A 19,697-nucleotide genomic window follows, 5' to 3' on the forward strand; every position below is an offset into this window, starting at 1 on the left:
GGGAGACAGGATTAATTGGGCGCTATTCTCTGAGGGCACACTGAGGAGTGGGGCCCTGAGCTCTCGGCTCCTCCAGGCTGGAGACCGGGAGGCAATCATTTTCATTCCCATCCGCTGGAACTCTACGGGAAGCATTCAGGGAACAAAAGCTCCTGAAAGCAAACCTGAGCTGATTACTCAGCCTGGCCCCTGGTAAGGGCGGTGCAATTCCGCCTGGGACAAAGACACTTGAGAATCACTACAACAGGCCCCTGCCCCAGAAGATCAACAAGAAATCCGGCCAGGACCAAGTTCACCTACCAAGGAGTGCAGGTTCAACACCAAGAAGAGCAGCAGAATTCCAGAGGAGGAGAAAGCAAAGCATGGAACTCATGGCTTTCTCCCCAAGATTCTCTAGTCTTGCAGTTAATTTAATTTTTTTTTCAATTTTTTTTCTTCTTCTGCTAATTTTTTTTAACTTGTACTTTTCTTTTTTAATGTTTTTAAACTAGTTTATCTAATATATATATTTCTTTTTCATATTTTTTCTTTATTCGTTTTCTTTCTTTAATTGTCTCTTTTTTTTTCTGAACCTCTTTTTATCCCCTTTCTCCCCCGCACAATTTGGGATCTCTTCTGATTTGGTTAAAGCGTATTTTCCTGGGGACTTTGCCACCCTTTTAGTATTTTACTTGCTCCTTCATATACTCTTATCTGGACAAAATGACAAGGCAGAAAAATTCATCACAAAAAACAGAACAAGAGGCAGTACAGAAGGCTAGGGACCTAATCAAAGGAGACATTGGTAATAGGTCAGATCTAGAGTTCAGAATGATGATTCTCAAGGTTCTAGCTGGGCTCGAAAAAGGCATGGAAGATATTAGAGAAACCCTCTCGGGAGATATAAAAGCCCTTTCTGGAGAAATAAAAGAACTAAAATCTAACCAAGTTGAAATCAAAAAAGCTTTTAATGAGGTGCAATAAAAAATGGAGGCTCTCACTGCTAGGATAAATGAGGCAGAAGAAAGAATTAGCAATATAGAAGACCAAATGACAGAGAATAAAGAAGCTGAGCAAAAGAGGGACAAACCTACTGGACCACGAGGGGAGAATTCGAGAGATAAGTGACACCATAAGACGAAACAACATTAGAATAATTGGGATTCCAGAAGAAGAAGAGAGAGGGGAGCAGAAGGTATATTGGAGAGAATTATTGGGGAGAATTTCCCTAATATGTCAAAGGGAACAAGCATCAAAATCCAGGAGGTGCAGAGAATGCCCCCCAAAATCAATAAGAATAGTTCCACACCCCATCATCTAATAGTAAAATATACAAGTCTTAGCGACAAATAGAAAATCCTGAAAGCAGCCCAGGACAAGAAGTATGTAACATACAATGGTAAAAATGTTAGATTGGCAGCAGACTTATCCACAGAGACCTGGCAGGCCAGAAAGAACTGGTATGAAATATTCAGAGCATTAATGAGAAAAACATGCAGCCAAGAATACTATATCCATCTAGGCTATCATTGAAAATAGAAGGAGAGACAGAAAGCTTCCAGGACAAACAAAAACTGAAAGGATTTGCAAACACCAAACCAGCTCTACAGGAAATCTTGAAAGGGGTCCTCTAAGCAAAGAGAGAGCCTAAAAGTAGTAGATCAGAAAGGAACAGAGACAATATACAGTAACAATCACCTTACAGGCAATACAATGGCACTAAATTCATATCTCTCAGTAGTTACCCTGAATGTTAATGGGCTAAATGCCCCAATCGAAAGACACAGGGTATCAGAATGGATAAAAAACCAAAACCCATCTATATGTTGCCTCCAAGAAACTCATTTTAAGCCTGAAGACACCTCCAGATTGAAAGTGAGGGGGTGGAAAACAATTTACCATGCTAATGGACATCAGAAGAAAGCAGGGGTGGCAATCCTTATATCAGATCCATTAGATTTTAAGCCAAAGACTATAATAAGAGATGAGGAAGGACACTATATCATACTCAAAGGGTCTGTCCAACAAGAAGATTTAACAATTTTAAATATCTATGCCCCTAATGTGGGAGCAGCCAACTACATAAACCAATTAATAACAAAATCAAAGAAACACATCAACAATAATACAATAATAGTAGGGGACTTTAACACTCCCCTCACTGAAATGGACAGATCATCCAAGCAAAAGATCAACAAGGAAATAGAGGCCTTAAATGACACACTGGACCAGATGGACATCACAGATATAATCAGAACATTCCATCCCAAAGTAACAGAATACACATTCTTCTCTAGTGCACCTCGAACATGCTCCAGAATAGATCATATCCTAGGTCATATATCATGTCTCAACTGGTATCAAAAGATTCGAATCATTCCCTGCATATCTTCAGACCACAATGCTCTGAAGCTAGAACTCAACACAAGAGGAAATTTGGAAAGAGCCTAAATACATGGAGACTAAACAGCATCCTTTTAAAGAATGAATGGGTCAACCAGGAAATTAAAGAAGAATTGAAAAAATTCATGGAAACAAATGATAATGAAAACACAACAGTTCAAAATCTGTGGGACACAGCAAAGGCAGTCCTGAGTGGAAAATATATAGCGGTACAAGACTTTCTCAAGAAACAATAAAGGTCTCAAGTACACAACCTAACACTACACCTAAAGGAGCTAGACAAAGAACAGGAAAGAAACCCTAAACCCAGCCGGAGAAGAGAAATCATAAAGATCAGAGCAGAAATCAATGAAACAGAAACCAAAAAAACAATAGAGCAAATCAATGAAACTAGGAGTTGGTTCTTTGAAAGAATTAATAAGATTGATAAACCCCTGGCCAGACTTATCAAAAAGAAAAGAGAAAGGACCCAAATAAATAAAATCATAAATGAAAGAGGAGAGATCACAACTAACACCAAAGAAATACAAAGAATTATAAGAACATATTATGAGCAACTCTACGCAAACAAATTTGACAATCTGGAAGAAATGGATACATTCCTAGAGACATATAAACAACCACAACTGAACCAGGAAGAAATAGAAAACCTGAACAGATAAGGAGACTGAAAACAGTCACCAAAAATCTCCAAATAAACAAAAGCCCAGGGCCAGACGGCTTCCCGGGGGAATTCTACCAAACATTTAAAGAAGAACTAATTCCTATTCTCCTGAAATGGTTCCAAAAAGTAGAAATGGAAGGAAAACTTTCAAACTCATTTTACGAGGCCAGCATCACCTTGATCCCAAAACCAGACAAGGATCCCACCAAAAAAGTGACCTCAGCCACAGCAACGTCTTCCTAGGAACATCGCCAAAGGCAAGGGAAGCACGACAAAAATGAACTATTGGGATTTCATCAAGATCAAATCTTTTGCATAGCAAAGGAAACAGTTAACAAAACCAAAAGAGAACTGACAGAATGGGAGAAGATATTTGCAAACGACATATCAGATAAAGGACTAGTGTCCAAAATCTATAAAGAACTTATCAAACTCAACACCCAAAGAACAAATAATTCAATCAAGAAATGGGCAGAAGAAATGAACAGACATTTCTGCAAAGACGACATCCAGATGGCCAACAGACACATGAAAACGTGCTCCACATCACTCGGCATCAGGGAAATACAAATCAAAACCACAATGAGATATCACTTCATACCAGTCAGAATGGCTAAAACTGACAAGTCAGGAAATGACAGATGCTGGCGAGGATGTGGAGAAAGGGGAACCCTCCGACAGCATTGGTGGGAATGCAAGCTGGTGCAACCACTCTGGAAAACAGCATGGAGGTTCCTCAAAATGTTGAAAATAGAACTACCCTATGACCCAGCAATTGCACTACTGGGTATTTACCCTAAAGATACAAATGTAGTGATCCAAAGGGGCACATGCACCCGAATGTTTATAGCACCAATGTCCACAACAGCCAAACTATGGAAAGAACCTAGATGTCCATCAACGATGAATGGATAAAGAAGATGTGGTATATATACACAATGGAATACTATGCAGCCATCAAAAGAAATGAAATCTTGCCATTTGCGATGACGTGGATGGAACTAGAGGGTATCATGCTTAGCGAAATAAGTCCATCGTAGAAAGACAACTATCATATGATCTCCCTGATATGAGGAAGTGGAGATGCAACATGGGGGGGTTAAGGGGGTAGGAGAATAATAAATGAAACAAGATGGGATTGAGAGGAAGACAAACCAGAAGTGACTCTTAATCTCACAAAACAAACTGAGGGTTGCTGGGGGGAGGGGGGTTGAGAGAGGGGGTGGGGTGATGGACACTGGGAAGAGTATGTGCTATGGTGAGTGCTGTGAAGAGTGTAAACCTGGCGATTCACAGACCTGTACCCCTGGGGATAAAAATATATGTTTATAAAAAATTAAAAGTTAAAAAAATAAAAAAAAATAAAGAGACTTATTTATTTGTTTGTTTGTTTATTTAGAGAGGGGGTGGGGAGATAGTCAGTGAATCCTCAAGCAGACTCCCCACTGAATGCACAGTCTGATGCAGGGCTCTATCCCAGGATCCTGAGATCATGACCTGAGAGTCCAATGCTTAACCAACTGAGCCATCCAGGTGCACCTAGACTGTTCGAACTGCTCTGCAAATTCCTTTTCTTTCCTCCTCTCTTACTGTGGGTAGCCACCAAAGTTCTGTATTTAGCCCTTTGCTCTTCTTTCTCTCACTTGTTTTTCACAATCATTTATTATATTCTCCAAGCTTCAGCCAACACCTCCGTACTGCCATCTTCTATTCCTTCTACGTTCTTGAACCCTGATTTGAATATAAATCTTTTATATCTATTTCCCAACTATCTACTATCGGAAACTGATCTCATATTCTACAAACCAATCCCATGTACTAGCCCATTTCTGTCAGTGGTACTAGTATATGTTTAAGTTGTAACGCCCCCCTCTCAAAAAGACCCTTTATGTTGAAGCCCTCAGAATGTGACCTTATTTGGAAAAAGGACATTAACAGAGGTAATCAAGTTGAAATGAAGTCATTCGAGTGGGTTTATGGACTTATACAACTGGTGTACATACAGAAAGGAGATATTTAGACACAGAGACATGCAAACAGGGAGAATGTTATGTAAACATGAAGGCAGAGATCAGGATGATGCATCTACAAGCCAAGGAGTGTCAAAGATTGCCAACAAACTATCAGAAGCCAGGAGAGAGGCATGGAACAGATTCTCTCTCACAGCCCTGAAGAGGAGTGCACCCTGATGACACCTTAATCTCAGGCTTCTGGCTTCCAGAACTGTAAGACAATAAACTTCTATTGTTTATTGTTTACTCAGTTTGTGATACTTTGTTGCAGTAGCCCTAAAGAACTAATATGACCTCTGACCCTCCAGTCTCCTAGGCTAGGAAACCTAGCCTCAACTCAAATTCTTGCCTTTCTTTCATCATCTATATCCAATCTGGCGCCACAGACTTTAGTTATTCTTCTGAAGTGATTCCTAGCATCTTTAATCTTATATTTTCTGTTATATCCTTTTCTTTTACTATTTTATCTGAGTTCCCATTACCTTCACTCTAGTCTCAGGTTTCATCATTTTATATCTAAATTCCTATAAAGGTCTCTGGAATGTTTCTCTTTTTCCAAAATTTATTTCCTAAATAAATTTATTTCCTTTTATCACACTAGTGCCATGATTAAGACATGCTTATAGTGCCATATTGTCTGTTGTGCTAAATGTAACCTTGGCATTCATGGTTCCTCATAATATGGACCTATCTTATCCCCTCAATCTTTTATCCCCCTATACCCATCATCTTTATTTCCCTCTCTGAGCCCTGTTCCTTCTCCTTTCCTGCCTCCATAACAAGAAACTTTCTTACTCTCCTCTTCTCATCCAAACCTGTTCCTCTTTCAAGATACCAATCAATTTTCACTGAATGCCAATTATTCTGGCCACACTAGTATCTCTTGGCCTTGCTGCATTCTGATCAGTACCTTACAGGTTAGAACCAAGTGGTATTTCTTACATTTTATGTAAATTTGCACTTACTGCACCTCTATTTCCACAACCTTATAAGATGTAGTTCTTGTTAATTAATTGATCAAGCTCTGAAAGAGGGAATAATGAGAGGTGAGGGAGGGAAGGAAGGAGAGTGGAAACCAAAGCAAGTGAAAACTTTGGCTAGAACAATGAAGGAGAATGAGTCTCAGGCAATGTTTTCCAAATGTGCTCCCTGAACCACCAGCATCTAAATTGTTTAGGATGCCTAATAAAATGCAAATTCCTGAACTTCATTATGGATCTATTTAATCAAACCCTGCACCCCAGAAAATCTGATTTTTTTATATGTAACCCAATGCTGCTTATATATATCAGATCTGAGAACCAGTAGTCTAAGTGGAGAAGGCAGACAGTAGATGTTGAAAGGAACAGCTGTTCTTAGGTTTACTGTATTTTCCATCATGGCTAACAACAGAATGATTTTACACTATCATGATTTGCTTTGATGTGATTCCCCCTCTTCAATACATTGCTTTGAGCACAGCAGTTCTTTCTTCCACAGCAAGAAGGTTTCCAGTAGTACATCACAAATATGGGCTGGGTAATACAGAATCCCTTGAAGAATAGAAATTTTGTTACCAAGTTACCAAGGAAAGGTAATTGAGGCTAGCAGTGACTGTTGCTTTCTTTAGGAAGTAAAATTTAACCAGACACATGCTCTAGGCTCCTGGAATTCAAGTTTGGTAGCATGGAGAGAGAAAAAACAAAACAAAACTCTGAGATATAATGCTTAAGCTTTTAATTGGAACCAAGTGAAACTAAAACATGCAGCTGATTTAGATAAAACCTAAGGACCCACTTACTGGCTCACACTGAGCAGGATTTCTGCAGTTGACTACTACAAAAGCAAGATAACAAAATTAGATACGATCGAAGGGAAGAAAAATGCACAAAAGTCCTTGAATTAAAATGAATTGAAACCTTCTGGGAGAAAAGCTATTTGGTAAGCTCCATTAAGTCTATTGTAGATAGCTTTATTTGACAAAGCAGCATCCTGGCATGTGGAACAGGAAAGAAAATAGCTATAAGATGATCTGTCAGGGAGTTTCCAGTCTCTAAACGAATAAGATTCTGTGCAGTAGCCAATACAGCTTTTAACTCAAAAGAAATACAGAAGCAAAATGCAATTATATAACACTAGTAAGTGCATTTAATCTGAATCTCCCACACACCCTCCTTCCCTCAATAACTCCTTAAATTCAGCAATTTATCAAGCAAATATTCAAACTTATGGTCACGTTCATTTCAGAGGAACATTGGATTAACACTGTATACAACACTGCAGATACTGAGATGGAGATAGTTCTATAAGTCAAAGATTAGTCAGCTATGAAACATCTTGGCTAAGCACTTAACTAATTTGAATAACTCAATTATTATGAAATTTTGTTTTTTTAGCTTTAAGTTTATAGTATGCATTTGCAGTAATTAGTTCACTATTCTGAAAATATTATCTACTGATTACAAAGGATTTATTCAATATATATGGAGGTTCAGATGTTTGGGGATCTAAGATATGGTAGAAGTAGAGGAAATTCAGATGTAACAGCTACAAATGCCTTTTTAAAAGTCTGATTTGGGGGACGCCTGGGTGGCTCAGTTGGTTAAGCAGCTGCCTTCGGCTCAGGTCATGATCCCAGTGTCCTGGGATCGAGTCCCACATCGGGCTCCTTGCTCCGCAGGGAGCCTGCTTCTCCCTCTGACTCTGCCTTCCACTCTGCCTGCCTGTGCTCGCTCTCGCTCTCTCTCTGAAAAATAAATAAAATCTTAAAAAAAAAAATCTGATTTGGTAGTGCCTTTCCTTAAGAATTTCTGTTCATGGAGTAAAGATTCTAGGGCCACTCAAGTGGCTATAGAGCTGCTGACTTCAATATGCAAGTACTGAAACCAAGAAATTCTGATTTGCATTATAGTCAATTGGTTCTCTGTAGGTCTCTGTCTTTGTCTCTGTCTCTGTCTCTCTCTCACACACACACCAAACAGTAGGGACAGTTTGCTAAGATATCTCCAATGCCTAGCACTGTGTTTGGCATGCAATAGTTATTAAATGAATGAGTTTGTTTAGCCATCCCAACATTCCTGTTAGATTGTATAATGTACTTCTTACAAGGATGGGACCTGAGCTCAGTGGGACAGAAGTCCCTCTGGTGTCAAAAGGAACACAGCTGGGACTAGAAATCAGGTCCTCTAACTTTAGGTCCAGTGCTTTGTCCATTGTACGTTACTGACTCCTAAGACTGTCTAGAATGGCTTACCTGAAAATACTGGACTTTTGGCTGATATTTTAATCTCCCTTCTGGTAATTCTCTCCCTGGTTTGTTGTGAAATTGAAAGGCAAAGTAGTGTCATATTGTTCAGCAGGTTTGCCTTATGAGTTCCACTGGGGACCCACAGTCTCGTGGCCTGTCTTATGGTGAGGTCCTGACTACACTAAGAACAAAACCCTTTACCCAAACATCTGTCTGTAGACTCCTGTTTGGTTCCTAATAAACCCCTTAGTAACCACAATAAAAGGCAGCAGATAGGTAGATTGTCATATATTATAGCCATTTCCCCTTAGTTGGTAGAGTGTCTTTTAATTTTGTGATTCTTTAAAGAAAAATATTTAATTTATATGAAGATAAATTTATCAAAAGTATCTTTTATGATTTCTATCTTTGGAGACCTTCATCCCAAATTATATAACCAACTCCTATATTTTCCACAATTTATTTTGCTAAGTTTTTTAAAAATTTAAATATCAAATCCATCTGTTACAAATACTGGTGTAAGGTATATATATGATGTAGGGATCTAAATACTTTTTAAAATGTTTGGCTAGTTGTCTATTTATGTGTAAGCTCCCTTACAATTTCTACTACAGAACACATTATTAATAAATCCAAATCAAGCACTGCCTAAATGTCTAGCCTTCCTAAGAGAAGACAGTCCACTTTTAATTTGGGACTGTAATGGAAGATGGGAGTGAATAAAAAGATCCTTAGCCACAGGGTTGATATTCAACCACTGTGTACTTCTATGGCTTTACCAATTGTTTCTAGCTGGTTCCAGGCTGATGGTTTTGTGCCCATACCTTACTGGATGTTAGAAGTTTTAAAATACCATCCCTGCAAGTACATGCTCATTAAATGAAACAAAGCAGAATGATCTTTACCTGATTCCTCAGTTTCTTTTTTTTCTGTGGTTTCTTCGATTTCCTCATCGGACATCTCCATTTCTTCTTCTCGTCTGATTCCCATTAATTCATCATTATGTATGTTGCGAATTTCCTAACGTTAAAAGTTGTTCTTTGTTAGTGGGGAAGCTTTGAAAATATTGAAGAAATGAACAGAGTTAAGGATAAGATGAAGCAGGGTTTTTTGACATATGAAAAAACTTCAGAGTACTCCTAAGGCAAGAACAAAGGGACACGCTGGGGCTGAAACTGTCTTGAAAGACAAAGCAGACTTTGTACATTCTGTCTTCCGTAAGGCATTCTTTCCATATCCAGAGCTCTGGCAGTTGATGATTCTTATATCCCTCCTATATTAGAAAGTACTGTTGGTCATGAAAGGCCTCTCACCTCTTAAGTGGATTTCTGGACTTCCCTTGAAGAGTTCTACCATTTTCACCTTCCCATATCAAATTCTTTAATTTTGCATCTCCAGGGGCACCTGGGTGGCGCAGTGAGTTAAGCCTCTGCCTTCAGCTCGGATCATGATCTCAGGGTCCTGGGATTGAGCCCCATATCGGGCTCCCTGCCCAGCGGGGGAGCCTGCTTTCCCCCATCTCTGTCTGCCTCTCTGCCTAATTGTAATCCCTCCCTATGTCAATTAAATATACTTAAAAATTTTTTTGCATCTCCACCCTCTTCCCTCTCTACTTACAGACTTACTCAACAGAACTCTTTTTTTTTTTTTTAAAGATTTCATTTATTTATCTGACAGACAGAGGTCACAAGTAGGCAGAGAGGCAGGCAGAGAGAGAGAGGAGGAAGCAGGCTCCCCGCTGAGCAGAGAGCCCGATGCAGGGCTAGATCCCAGGTCCCTGGAATCATGACCTGCCGAAGGCAGAGGCTTTAACCCACTGAGCCACCCAGGCGCCCCACTCAACAGAACTCTTAATCTAACTTTTGCAGGTTTAGAAGTTAACATCAAAAATGAGCTGTCATGAGTGAACTTCTATCAGATGAACTTTTCCAGGGATAATAACTATACTCTGAACAAGACACAAAATCAAACCAAGCCAAACCCCTAACTACTTGATGGCACTGGGGAGCGAACAAAAGCAGGCATATCCTAAAGAATGGCTGACACCTGGAAGAAGGATGTGGGTCTCTCAGTTTTTTAGGAGCCTTTTAGTCTGACAGCAGACAACAGTTAGCAGCTCACGGAGTGGCCACATTTTTAACAGGAAACCCTGTCTTTATGTCTTAAAGAAATCAAGAAGATAGCCACAGGAAAGTGAGGAAGGGATCCCAGAAAGGAGACAGCCAAAGAGAGAGAGAGATCCAAATTCTGCCTGTAATATAATAGCTGCTCAAATTTCTGCATAAACCTTGAACTATGGAAGCACAGGACAGATTCCAAACAAAACAGCTAAGTCTTAAAAAACTGAACCTAGATTTGAGCTGCCAAGAGAGATAATTTCCAGCTTAAATTCGATTAAGTAAATTGACCATTAAAACAAAAGAAACTGAAGTCAATCTTCTTTGGAAGAACATAACAGAATATAACCAGAGCCTTAAAAGAAAAATATTCAAAAAATGCAGGCAAAGCCCCGAATTACTTGATTTATGAACAACTAAGATGAGATGACCCACCTTCAAGAGAAAAGATTATCAACAGAAATAAAACTTGAAATGAACCAGATATGGGAGTTAGCAGACAAGGAGTTAAAGCAGCTATTAAAACTATCTCAATGATGGAAAGGAAACATGCTCATAATGAATGAAAAGATAGGCAATCTTGGCAGAGAAACAGAAACTAAAAAAGAACCAACTGAAAATTCTAAAACTGAAAATATAATATCCAAAATAAAAATAACTGGCTGAGCCTAACTTTACAATAGAGATGGCAGAACAAAGAGAGAACTTAAAGAGAGAACAATACAAATTTATCCAATCTGAAGAACAGAAAAACTAACTGGAATCACAGAGTGGAGAGATGAAATGATTCAAGATACCTGAAGAAAAAATAGTTGAAGATGTCTCAACTTTGATGAAAGACATTAACCTATATATTTGAAGAGCTCAGGGAACCCCAATCAGAAGATGTATGAAAAAGGTAGGTCTAAGAACATCATAGTCAAATTGCTACAAACTAAAACATTAAGAGAAACTCTAATTTTTTAGTTAGCTACACTCATTGTGATAATCATCTCACAATCCATGTAGGTCAAATCATAATGCTGTGTATCTTAAACTAATACAGTACTACATGTCAGTTCTACTCTCAGTAAAACTGGAAGAATAGAGGAACTCTTAAAAGCATCCAGAAGAAAAAAAAAAGACATATTATATACAAGGAGACAATTTGAATACTTTGATTTCTTTCAGAAACAATATAGGCCAGAAGTCAGGAGAACATTATCTTTAAAGTGCAGGAAGAAATAAAAATATCTCTTTATTGAGAATTCTATATGCAGAGAAAAATTCTTTGGAAGAATGAAGATGAATTAAATCTATTTTCAGACAATGTAAATGCAAGAATTTGTCATCCAAAGATTTACACTATAAGAAATGTGAAAGAAAGTTCCTTAGGCTGGAGGGAAATGCTACCAGCTATAAACACAGATCTTCATGATCATGAAGAACTTTTTGGAAATGATGGAGATCACACTGGAAAAGTCACTTAAAAAAGTCAGCATGAGGGGCGCCTGGGTGGCTCAGTGGGTTAAAAAAGTCAGCATGAAAACTGTGCATTTTAGAGCACTTTGCAATCATTTAGAGGCCACTTGATGCCTGTCAGAGGCTTCTCAGCACTGAGCTGAGAATTCCCTGCCTACGTTAGCCCCAGTTGGGCCATAATACAGGAAATATCCAACGCTGTCTGGTGAAAACTGCCTCCATTTAGGGGGATTATAAATATTTCAAATGGATTTCTTAATAATTAATGCTATAGTTAATCAGTATCTCAACTAATATTCTCCTTTCTATGCCTTTTACTGGGAAAAATGATAATTTCTATATCAAGATAAGTTTTCACTACAGATATAGTCCCTTTTAAAAACACAAGGTTTCAGTATTTTCACAGGTAGTTAAGAGGTAATAGAAAAACTGAAATAATAGAAAATAGAACTACTAACATAGCATCTCTCATGTGCTACAGGGGCATTATTTAAAATAGAAGAAAACAGTGACTTGCTTGAGAAAAATGAACTTTAAAGGGCTGTGTCAAGAGAGAGATTTGCTATGTCTTATTCAAACTCATTGCATAGAGAAGAAAGGAACTGCTCATTTTTAAGAATTCATTCTGTCTCAGGAGTCTGGGTTTCAGTTATCTTCAAAGAACAGTTACTGGCAAGGTGATTATAATGAGGTTTGACACTGGCAAATTCGAATATTGTACAACTTGTGGCATCAGGAAAAGTTGTGGCTCTCCTAGTTGCCTAACAAAAATGTAGCCTGTCATAGGGTGTAAGCAGAGACTGATTCTCAATTCACAAACATGTCATCTGACTCTGGGAAAGTTACTGTGCTTCTCAGCAGAGTAAACTGTGTTCCTTCTAGGGAAATGTCCCCGGGCAAGAAGATCTAGCTGAGAGATGAGACATGCCCGGTAGCTGCTCAGCCCTACAAAACATCTTTCTGCTTCCAGTTGGGCAAGAAAGCATAATTTCTTCTGAGAAGTATAAAAAGTTCAATAACTAAGTAATACAGCTTATCTAGAGGTCTCTCATGTCTTCAAAAAAATCTCCAGAAACAGAAAGACCTATGGGTAAATTTTACCTCAATGCCTGAAAATACCTCAGGAACAAGAGTTACCAATTCCTTTAGCTGATACTGAAATGAGGGTAAGAAAAACTAAGGGGATCTTGTTCTCCATTGTTCAGTCAGGCATACAAAGAGGCGGAGCTTAGAGACTGCCAACTAACCATCAGGCAGTCCCCCTTAGCTACAAAGAAACCAAGCCCTGTATTGTTACTCTCTTATAAGTATCCAATAGAAAGACACATGAATAGGATAAAGGCAAAGAGAACATCAGAGGTTACAGGGTATCGCAGCAAGGCACACTCATGAGGAGCATTTAGCAAATGACAGTACCCCTAAGTAAAGCAAGTATGTTTTTAATTCTATGAAAGCCTTACCTTTAAAGCACTTGATATCTAAGATACCTATTTCTGTCTCTCTGGTTGGGTCAAGAAAGCTCTATTTTGGGAAGCAAACCCTAACAAATACCTTCAGAGTGAAGGACTAAAAGGTAAATCCTTAGGGTAATTTCCCTAAGGAAGATACTCTACCTAGCTGGGGCACAGGTACAGGAGGGGGACTCTGAGCCACTGAAGTGCAAGAAGCAAGGGAACTAGCTGTCTCCCAGATCTGCCCCCTTTTCTAGCCTGACATTTGGATCTAGGGCTGAAACCAAAAGAGTGGCAATGGCAGGCATAAACATTTTCTGAAAGTTTTCATTTATAAATCTCCACCTGAAATTGACTGGGCCATGTCACTGAGAGACTGTATTGAAAAAGGAAAGATAGCACTCCTCAAGTTTCTATTCCATTCTCCTGACCACAGTTAACCTATGATATTTTTCATTTGAACAGTAAACTGTTAGTGATTTCTATAAATGCATCATGATGACTTTGAGTCTGTTTTAATGATAACTTTTTCTGATACTTAGAAATTCACAAACTGCTCCACAATGGAGGGGAAAGAACTTTAACACAGATTAAACTGAAATCGGAGACAGAGGGAAATGCACAGAAAGAATCACCTTTGTACCAGCTGACACTTAAAATTTATGATAAAGTAATCAAATTGCAATCATTGTACATTAAGTATCTACTTCTATAGTTCCACAAAAAGTTATGTGAACTTAAATTCATCTTACTCACCTGTTATGATAGTAACAAGGTTATCAGTAAAGCCAAGTTCCTTTTTAATTGTGTAACAAAACTGTACTTACCTAGACTTTCAACATTAACAAGATACTTGGTGAGGAAGGGTCAGATGAAGGAATGGAAAAGGAATAGACAGCTTCTAGACTTTCGTAGAAATCTGAATCTGAGCTATCATTCAGTACAGTGAAGCAAAGCACAAACACAAGTTCCTAATGCCCATTGTATGATATACATGGAAATAAAAATTAGGTTGATTCAAAGTGTGTTAATAGGTGTTCCGATGCCTGAGAGCTAGCAGCTAGTATTAGAACACATGGGTCCTAAAACAAGGGTATGCGGGATAACTTGAACAATCTGTCTGCAAACAGTTCTTCGGAGTTTGAAATGGCAGACTTAGAAATCTAGAAAGTTATTTTAGCAATCATGGTATCTCACTTTACAAGAATGCTAGCAATTGTCAAGTCCCCTTTCCTCTGGCCTGATGGTATAAAATCTCATAGTGGGGAGGGTGCAAGTGGGTCTGTTCTAGTGCCTACTGCTACGGCTCTAGTTTCTATATATCATCCAAGGTTTAGTGTCTAATCTAGGCCAGCTTCTCAGTGAGAGAAACACAAGGTTTTAAACAGTTCTATAGAAAAAGAGTTTCTACAGTAGAGAGAGCTGTCAGTAAAGTAATTGTAGATACGAATTTTTAGTAAAGAGAGGAACTTTAGCTTTCTCTTATTACCCTTTTCAGTTATATCAGTAGGAGCCTCACACACATATAAATCAGAAAAGTAAACCAATGAAAGACTTATTAGCAAACTAGTATGTTCAGCATATGTTACTGAGGTGGAGGTGAGAGCCTGAGCTCCCTGAAGGTGGGACTTTCCCTTCTTAACAACCCCACTCTCAGCAGAGTAAGACACTGTTGGCTGCTGGTAGGATGACAATAAGACAAGGAACAGGTGCTTTGTGACAGGAGGAGGGTACTGGCTAGGTCATTCTCAAAGGCAACTGGCGAAAAAGGCTCAATGTCAGAAACTTTCACCTTAATGAAACCTCTGGCTTAGGAATTGTAGCTTTGAACCACAGGCCAAGAAAAAGCCGGCCTAGTTGGTTTAAGCCACTGCGATGCTCTGGTTCTCAGTGGGGTGCTCAGAGATAGCCCCAATTTAAGAGGATGGCAGTCACTTTCTAGAGTTTCCTATTGTCAAGTTAAAGTACGCAGAGGTTAAAAAAAAGCCATGATTTAAAGAGGTACCCATGTAAAGTAGAAGAGGTCTTTTTTAGGTTTGGGAAATGCAATGCCAGAGGAAGGTCATGAGCTATGTTCCACTTTCAGTAGTTTTACTTATCAAGGTTGAGGTATTCAAGGTAGGTCTTAATTTAGTCCAATCCAATAGGCAGGAAGCATTTTTCTGGGTTTCTACAAAGTCTACAAAATACATTATGAAACACGTAGCTCTTAACAATGATGCTAGCCATGTGCTTTATCCTCATCACTCTGTCAAGGAAGCACTGCCACAATATTAGGTGATAAGAGTGGATAGCTCTCCTCTACAGGCCAGAGAAATGTCCAGCTTATAGGCTATCTTTGCTGAGAAGATAATTAAACTCAAGTATGTACCCACCAGAGAGGCAGGCTTGATAGAACTATACTTCTCTACAGAGAGCCTTGATAAATAATATTCATGGAAATATTTTATTGCAAAGTCATTTATAGAAGGGCTGTGGTCTGGACAAGTCAGTGCTCAAACCAGAGGTTTCCTTCCTCCTATGAAAAGACATTTTTATACTGACAGGGCTTTCCACTGGGCGGCGGGGGGGGGGGGGCAGTTCAGACAGCTTTTCCCCACCCTGAGAATGGATACATGTGTATATATATTGAAGAAAAGTAGAGACTTAAAACTGCTTTTCTACAATTATAAGACATATTGAGCATTCTCCCTCAAACTTTATTCTTCTGAACTGCTCAGACTAAAGAGTGGATATTTTCAATTTAGGGTATTAAACTCCACTCCCCACCCTTGATCACTTTCTTTACCTTTCTAGCTCCCTGAAGGCAAAGACCATCTCATCCTGAATTGCCTGTCATAATGCCTCAGACAGAGAATGTGCTTCAATTAACTTTTGAATTGAAATGTTGAATTTTGTTTGTTGAGGCTCAACGAAGTCAGGTAGCCCTAGGATTCTGAAATCATCTTGTGCTACTATAAGACAACAGCTCCCTGTTTTGTTCCTAATTCTCTTTTTAAAAATAATTTAAAATATCATGAGCTTTGTATTATTCTATTTATCCATTGGGCTGATGTCTTCAGGGAGTTTTCTTCAGTGACTCCCAGGTCCCTCTGCTGAGCCAGAACTGATGGCTCAGAAGCTATCAGTTTATGAACATGGTTTGGCTTATTTTCCTCTAAATGCTCTTCACAGTTTTCAAATTGTTGCCACACAAACTATGCCATGTATTCTCATGAAGGACAGAAAGAATATATTGCTATTTTCATTTTATAGGTTAGGAAATTGAGGTCCACAAAGATTAAATGACTCACTCAAGAGCCCAAGACAGTTTACATCAACACTCCGAAAAGAATTTCTAGTTTTGAAGTGATCACTTACTAACTGTATAATCTGAGTACATCCCTTAACATTTCTGTGTCTCAGTTTCTTCACGTGTAAACCACGGCTATCATATCTATCCCTTATGGAGTTAAGAATGATAAACTGAAATATTACTATTTGTCATTTATATAGCATTTACATTTTTCAAACTCTACATATCTCTTTTCTCATTTAATCCCACATGAATGGTTTCATTATATCTCCAATTTACAGGTAAAGAAATAGAGACCGAAAATGTCTAAGTTGTCAAAGTCACAGAGCTGCAATGTGTCACAGCTGTGATCTAGATTCTCTGACTCCAGATCCAGTGCTCTTTCCACTACACCACATCTACTGGAAGTTCACGTAAGTGAGACAATGTGAAAGTGCTTTATAAAATGTAAATGCCTTACAAATGCTATATAAATGTTAAGGAATATGACAACCTGCTACCATACTAGCAAAGAGGACTCAGAAGCAAAGTTGAAAAAGTTGCTGCACACACAGATCAAAAGTGTCAGGGGCCGGGTAAGGAAGCTGTCCATAGGAACAGAAGAACTTGAAGTATAGGTAACACCATTCCAAAGGCAGATCAGCGAAAACAAACCGCCCATCTTGGTTTTAAATCTTGGACTCAGGATAGCAACCTAATCACATCAGACAGATTCTGTGCTAAAAGTCACCAGAGCACAAGTACAGAGCTAGGTGTCAACCTTAATCTGAAATCAGAGTCCTCTGTTACCTTTAAAGCTGCCACCTATAAAGATGGCTGAGTGGATTTGATCAAAGAGGCTCAGAAATTTCAACACTCCAATGTAACAGCAGTGTGGACTTTCAGGATGCTCTAATAAATGTAAGACAGCCCTAATATTTCTAACACTAGACACACGGGTCAGTAATTATCATTGTACTCAAGACTAGCTAGCTTGGAGAAGTAAACTTACAATTATCACAGCTACATTTTCACTACTCAGGTTTTCATCTAGCAGAATGCATTCAAGACAACACATGCACATTTATTACCCTTTTGGCAGCACATGGTCTGGTCACAGTGACAGGCTATAGAACACATCTTAGTGTTTCATTAGAGCCTTGTTGTGACCATGGGAGCTTGGCACTATTTAACTCTTGACTAAACTTCAAATCAATAACTTGTTAAAGAAAGAAACTGTCCCCCTGAGGGGCTACCAGAGTAAAAAGTTACCAACCTCAGCTTGTTTGCACCAAACGCTGATATTTTTACGCTGGGCTTTTGTGAAATGGTCCCATGCCTTCTGTTTGGAGGCGGAATGGTACACAGCTACTATCTGCTCAACTGCAGTGTCAGATCAGCAGTTGAATCAGGTCGGAGTATCATCCAGGGTTGGCGAAAGAGAGGAGAAAAGAAGTAAGAGAAGCATCAGGCTTGTTACATCTCTCGTATGACACCAGTAGGCTACGGTTGTGCTCAGAAAATGTTACATGCGTTGGGGTACCATGATCTTAAAGAAGACTCAAAGGCAGAGATACCAATATACAGAATGAAGAAAGGGAACTCCAGAAGGTTTGGGGTGAAATGGTGACTAAATTTTTAATACAGGCAGTCTGTCCTTATCCAGGCAGGTGAGGCAAGAGTTGCGGTGAATGTGACCTAGTACTAATGCGATTTAGTACTAACAACCCAGCACCGCATGGCAGCGAGCGGCGAACTTGTACCAGCTCCTTCGGACCGTAGGCTTCTTTTATAAACAAAATGAGCTTGCATATCTGACTTCAACAGAATCCGTCCTATTGTTATCCTGAGGTATACTGAACCAGAAGCATCAAATCGGAACCCAAGATGAACGGAATCTATCTTAAGTCTGTGTAGATGGGCTTGTTGACTGGAGAAATAGAAGTTTTATGGAAGAATACTGTGCAAGTGCAGTCCTAAAGCATATTTTTCACAGTCTCTTTAAAAATGTCAAATGGAAAAATGTGTACAAATACGCTGGTGCTTTTACCTAACTAGCTCAAGAGAAGGGAAACTTAGACAAGACTTTTTGGGGGAGAGAAACAGAAGGATAAGAGCCTCTTCCTGGTGGGTAGTCACACTAAGAAAATCCAGAGGTGTTACTTTTTTTCTTTATAGCCCTGATTGTAACTTGTCTGTGAATGATTTAGGGATTTATAGTCCCATGATGCTTGCTGCTCTTTTTTTCTATTTGTTCTGAAGTCCTAAAAACATATGCTTTTTCTGCCTGGATTCTATTCCCATATATATTTTCAAAATAAAAATGGAAAGTGAAAGAACTCTTCCTTAATCCTAATTATGTGTGAGTCAAGTATGGGAAGTCATATATGGGAAGAGTGGGCCTTAATTGTTTAAAAGCCAAATCATAAAACTATACTCTTATTTTTAAGGTGAATATAGTTCCTTACTCAAAAAAAAGTAAGAGTGCATAGTTGTATAATATGTTGAACTAAAAATATCAGTTGAGAATTTTTCTAATCTGTCTCATTTAAGAGTTCTTGTAACAGTTTGTAGTAGTTCTCCTTCTTCTTCTTTTTTTTTTTTTTTGTGCAAAAAGGTGGTTTTATTCAAGTACAGGGACAGGACTCATGGGCAGAAAGAGCTGCCAGGAGTAGTACTTCTTTTTGAAAATGGCCATTTTGATGGCTTCCCAACCCACCCAGTGTCTATAACATCCAGACAAAAAAAAAAAAAAAAAAGAAAAAAAAAAAAAGAAGAAGAAGAAGAAGAAGAAAGCAAAGTGAAAACAATAGGTAGAAGTAGCAAATTTGGCTTCTATTCAATCACCCTGGGAAACATAATTATACTTTCACTAAAATGTAGTATCTGAGAAAACACAATATGATAATGATGCAAATCTGAAGCACAGAGCTTATAAATGCTGATGCTGTAATCTAACTTTAGCAAATACCAAACTTTCCACTAAGGCCTGAGGCTGCATATAACTTACTTTGAAAACAAGCAAAAGTAAAAGCACAGGACCATGTTCGGTGCTGCTGTTTCTAAGATGAAGGAGATATAACAGAAAAAAAATGAATACAGGAGGTGCC

The 19,697-nt window shown here is 38.7% G+C and overlaps 1 protein-coding gene across 9 annotated transcripts in view; it reads right to left on the minus strand.

Annotated features, from left to right (window-relative positions):
• Window positions 1–19,697, minus strand: part of ENOX2 (ecto-NOX disulfide-thiol exchanger 2) — a 273,312-nt gene that overhangs the window by 19,947 nt on the left and 233,668 nt on the right. For all 9 annotated transcript variants that reach the window (XM_059156518.1, XM_059156514.1, XM_059156517.1 and 6 more), the window contains 2 exons: window positions 17,864–17,970; window positions 9,190–9,304 (listed from right to left, as the gene is read on the minus strand). In XM_059156518.1, coding sequence (XP_059012501.1) covers window positions 9,190–9,304; window positions 17,864–17,970 — 222 coding nt within the window. The remainder of the gene's footprint in view (window positions 1–9,189; window positions 9,305–17,863; window positions 17,971–19,697) is intronic.

Source organism: Mustela lutreola, chromosome X (genome assembly GCF_030435805.1).
Source record: "Mustela lutreola isolate mMusLut2 chromosome X, mMusLut2.pri, whole genome shotgun sequence".
Lineage (NCBI taxonomy): Eukaryota > Metazoa > Chordata > Mammalia > Carnivora > Mustelidae > Mustela > Mustela lutreola.